Source organism: Galeopterus variegatus, unplaced genomic scaffold (genome assembly GCF_000696425.1).
Source record: "Galeopterus variegatus unplaced genomic scaffold, G_variegatus-3.0.2 Scaffold2721, whole genome shotgun sequence".
In the NCBI taxonomy this organism is placed as follows: Eukaryota; Metazoa; Chordata; class Mammalia; order Dermoptera; family Cynocephalidae; genus Galeopterus; species Galeopterus variegatus.
In genome coordinates, this window is record NW_007728832.1 from 100,912 (window position 1) to 103,096 (window position 2,185).

Genomic DNA, 2,185 nt, shown 5'->3' on the forward strand with positions numbered 1-2,185 from the left:
TTCCCGGTCAAAAAAAAAAAAAAAAAAAAAAAAAAAAAAAAAAAGGAAAAAAAAAGAGTGAAAGATTCACATTAAAGCATTGGAAGGGGCTTTGGAGGGGGAGGGAGTTGTGTGGTTTCAGACATTACAAAATCCTCTATCACACACATCTGTTTTTAGAACTGCCAGAAGTAACTGTGTACCCTCTGAGTACAAGGTTGGCATTGGAAGAACTTTGTGTAACCATGTTCATTTCAACCCATCAGAGGACAGGTAACCAGTGTAATGACAGGTTAGCTCAGTTCCTTACCTGGGCCAACCAGCCTTGCTCTGGTGGCAGCCACAGACTGGCCCCCAAAGCCTAGCGGCCATCTGAGGACCATGTTCCCAGAATCAGCCAAACCCATCACCGAGGCTGAGGGTGCATGCTCAATCCCTAATAATTATAATAATCGCTGCATGTCTTGGGTGTGCTAGGAGCTCCATTTTCTGCAGTCCTCACAAGATGAATAGCATTATGCTTATATACCAATGGGGAAACTGAGGCCAAGTAGTTAGGTAACTTGCCCAAGATCACACAAGCTAGTAACTAAAGGAGGCAGGATTTGAACCTAGCTATGTCCAACTCCAGAGCATGTGCTTTCTGCTTTATGTTACCCCATGTGGTGACCATAGTATTGTCACAGGAAGGGACATCACTCTGCTAGTTCCTTTACAGTCTTAGGAGTTCATGGTTTTCCTTTTAGTCCATTAAACTCTGGGTAATATTAAAAAATTCACAATTAGGCTTTAAATTGTTCAACTTTTCTTTGTAACTGTAATTGGAGAAAGGTATCATTTTTGAACAATTGTGTATTTAAACATGCTCTGAAGTGTCAGATCCTTACTCGCAGTCCGCATATTTGGCTCTGTGTCCTTGGAACATGTATTGCCAATTTTGTGTGAGTGACTTGTGCACCAGGGCAGGTGCAGGAATCCCTTGGTTACTTAGGAAAAGGGCCTGGGATCGGTCTCTAAAGTTATGCACGGAAAAATAAATCATATTGAACACTACTTTTGGAGTATAGAAAACTTAGTTTTAAAGTTCATTCATTCTCCCATGAAAATGTTTTCTATTTTGTTATATTCCATGATGTCTGAGGAGGTTAAAAAATGCTGCCTTTTTAAAAAATCCACTGCAGATATTGATGAATGTGCAGAACAGCCCTCGGTGTGTGGCAGCAACGCCATTTGCAACAACCACCCAGCGACCTTCCGCTGTGAATGCATGGAGGGCTTCCGGTTCTCAGATGAGGGCACGTGTGTGGGTAAGTTCCCCAGGTAACTTTTCAAAACATTTCTTCGTATGGTGCCTGTTAGCTCCCGTCCTGGCCAAGATGGAAGGTGCTGGGCTCTGCTGTCAGGAGAGGCAGTTCACAAGAGAATCAGACATAGCCCCACCCTCTAGCACCTGCAGAGTGACAGGTACGAGGAGAAAGCAGTGTCACTGTCCCCACCGGGGAGACCGTCACCTCACCTGTGCCAGCCTCTGCATCACATTCACTCCTCGTAAACTTCTTTTAATCATTTTCATGTGCCATTAGTAGTTATTAAAGCTATTAGCCTCATTTCTCCTTGTAGTTAGTAGCCTTGGGATTCGTGATGAGGGGCCACCTGTTAGGCACTTTGGTGTCATCGCCTGTCTTTGATCGAATTCTCCCTGAGTTGCACCTAAAATCTCCTTTGGGAGCTGGGAAGAGGAACGGGTAAAGGGTCATGAAAATCGACTACAGTGTATACTGAGAAGTTAAAATTTAAAAAATACTAATAAATTAAATTAATAAATAAACAAATAAAATCCCATGTGGGGCCACGCTATTCCTGGATTTTAATTTTACAAACCACAAGTCACAGCATAACTGAGCCTTATTGAAGTAAGTTGCTGCTATTAATTAGGCTAATTACGCTCTTGGTCAATGGTGATTTTGGTGACGATTGATAAGCCAACCACAAAGAGCCAGATTGTTGAAAATTATCCTCTTTTTCCTATGGCAGTGCTTTGACTGTGGGTTCCAAGAATTTTAAGTTGAAGATTCCTGTACTACCAGGGCCAGCCTGCTTCCAGGTCTGCAGGGCAACAGGAAGAATGGGCCATCTGGGCTCACCATGTCTCCCCAATTGAAGACAGATGCCTCTCACCCCGCATCAGCGAACCATCTCCTGGCCC

At 43.5% G+C, this 2,185-nt stretch overlaps 1 protein-coding gene across 1 annotated transcript in view; it reads left to right on the forward strand.

Moving 5' to 3' along the window:
* Window positions 1–2,185, forward strand: part of NID1 (nidogen 1) — a 79,027-nt gene that overhangs the window by 33,635 nt on the left and 43,207 nt on the right. The window contains exon 10 of the mRNA XM_008582774.1: window positions 1,161–1,286. Within this exon, the coding sequence (XP_008580996.1) occupies window positions 1,161–1,286 (126 nt within the window). The remainder of the gene's footprint in view (window positions 1–1,160; window positions 1,287–2,185) is intronic.